Source organism: Chinchilla lanigera, unplaced genomic scaffold, assembly GCF_000276665.1.
Source record: "Chinchilla lanigera isolate Chin_1 unplaced genomic scaffold, ChiLan1.0 scaffold00059, whole genome shotgun sequence".
NCBI classification, from domain to species: domain Eukaryota; kingdom Metazoa; phylum Chordata; class Mammalia; order Rodentia; family Chinchillidae; genus Chinchilla; species Chinchilla lanigera.
The window spans coordinates 13,741,254-13,743,686 of NW_004955460.1; the positions used below are offsets into that span (position 1 = coordinate 13,741,254).

Below are 2,433 nucleotides of genomic sequence, written 5' to 3' on the forward strand. Positions count from 1 at the left end.
TGCCTTAAAATTTTCAAAACTGCAAATCCATACATGAGTCATTTTTGGAGGCAGTGGAGCAAGAGGGGAGACTTTCCATGTGCCCACTGCTGGCTACAGTTTTTGAGTTTGAAGGAGGAAGTAGAGCACAAAACTAAGAATCATTAAACATTAAAAACCCAGAGCCCCTTAAAGCAAAGATTGTACTCAAACTTCAGTTCACGCATGGAGAGGTACAGAATCCATTATTGTGAGCAGTACTGATCCTTGCCTGTCACCTGGGAAAACTAAAAAGACGGCATGAACTGTAGATATTCTGGACTCTTGCAGCCTGAATTCTGGCTAAATACGTGTTCTACCTCCTTTCATGGATTCTGAAAGGCAGATAGGAGGCTAGGTCATCTGTACGTTGTGGCTGATGGTAGCATGCGGTGTCACTGTCAGGTTTTACAGTGGCATGTCTAGTTACCTACTCTAAAGAAGCAGTTCAGAAATCTTCATGCCCTTTCTTCCCTCAAACCCCTCTACAAAAGTAAGCACTATTCTGACATTAGTTTTTAATGTTTTTGTACTTTAAATAAATGTGCTAAATCACTTTAAATAAGTGGATTCAAGCAGTAAAAGAAATAAAAAGATGACAGTGAAGGCTAAGCATGGCGGCACATACATATAATCCCAGCACTCAGGAGGCTGAGACAGGATTGCTGTGTTTGAGGCCATGTTCTCACTGCTGGCTACAGTTTCTGAGTTTGAAGGAGGAAATAGAGCACAAAACTAAGAATCATTAAACACTGGAATATATAGTGTAAGGCCAGCCTGAACTACAAAGTGAACCACGAAAAACATGGGAAAAAAACAAAAACAAAGCCAGGTGTGGTGGTGCATACCTAGAACCCAAGCACTCGGGAGGCTGGCAGGTTCAAGGCCAGCCTGGGATACAAAGGGAGTTCATGGCCAGCCTGAACTACGTTGGGAAACTCTGTCTCAAAAAGACAGAAAGACAGAAAACCTACTAAAAAACAGTGGAAACCCATGGGCAGTAGTGCACACCTTTTTGTTCTTCCACAAACAACAGTGGAGGACCCTGACAAACATGGCCTTAGCCAGAAATTGTAGTCATCATCCATATTGATATATGCTGATGTGATCTCATGAAAATTACAGTTTATATCTGTGGATTTCCTCACCCAAAGCATAATCCCAGTGTGGTTAGTTGGAAAAACATCCAGTCCCTGTGGGCACAAATCTGTGTGAGAGACATTCCATAAAAATCCCTGACCTACACTTCTCATAACTGTCAAGATTATTCAAACAAGGACACCTACGATATTGTCACAGCCCAGAGGGATCTAGAGAGACATGGGCACTCAGTGTTGTGTGGTAGGTATATCCTGAATGGGGCCCTTGAACAGGAAAAGGAAACTGGTAAAAGTGGAGGAAATCTGAATACACTCTGAACTTATTATTATTAACATTGGTGTGCTCTTTTTGATAGGTGTACTGTACTAACCGTAAGGTGTTAATGATTTTAGAACCAAGTTAACATTTATTTAATGCAATTCATAAAAATTGAGAAACAAAACTATGTATTTTTCCTTCTTCCCCCTTCCAGGTCCTTATGTTATAGCCAGTGTTGCAACAAAAATTTTTCAAGAATTGGTAGAAGGTGTTTTTTACATACATAACATGGGGATTGTACACAGAGATCTGAAGGTAAGTAGGTTAACTAAATCCTTGAAATTAGTGAGAGATGATTTGATGTCGGCTCATTGAATTTATTTGTTTTTTTGTGTGTGTGTTTTGGTTTTTGGAGTATTTTTTTGAGACAGGGTCTAGCTATGTAGTTCAGACTGGTCTTGAACTCACTATGTGGTCCAGACTGGTCTTGAACTCATGGTAATCCTCCTGCCTCAGCCTCCCAAGTGCTGGGATTATAGGTGTGCACCACTACGCCTCTCTAGGGCTCACTGAATTTAAGGGGATGATGTACCTTTGTTCATTTACTTAGGAGGTTATGATTTATATAAATCAACATTTCACAGGTCCAAGACATGAAACTCTTAGATTGACTTAAAAGCAGTAATTTTGAGATGTTTGAAAATTCTGTGGAGTATGAATACTGTTTTACGAGTAATGTGCTCTGAGTACTAATCTAATTGGTGGTGTTAAATGTACTTGATACCATAAAAAATGCTCAGGTATTGTAGCCTTAGAGCTAGAATGTGTTCTGGAAAATTCTACCTTTTGCTGTTTTAAAAAATACATAAAGAAGTGTGCCATGTGCCTGTAGTCCCAGCTGCTCAGGTGGTAAAAGAGTATGACCCCATCTGAAACACAACAAAACTACACACACACACACACACACACACACACACACACACAGAGAGAGAGAGAGAGACTGGACAGCAGAGTATGACCCCATCTGAAACAAAACAAAACTACACACACACACAC

General features: G+C 40.2%; 1 protein-coding gene across 2 annotated transcripts in view; it reads left to right on the forward strand.

Annotated features, from left to right (window-relative positions):
- Window positions 1–2,433, forward strand: part of Eif2ak1 (eukaryotic translation initiation factor 2-alpha kinase 1) — a 30,872-nt gene that overhangs the window by 17,580 nt on the left and 10,859 nt on the right. For both annotated transcript variants that reach the window (XM_005397898.2, XM_005397899.2), the window contains exon 11: window positions 1,592–1,692. In XM_005397898.2, the coding sequence (XP_005397955.1) occupies window positions 1,592–1,692 (101 nt within the window). The remainder of the gene's footprint in view (window positions 1–1,591; window positions 1,693–2,433) is intronic.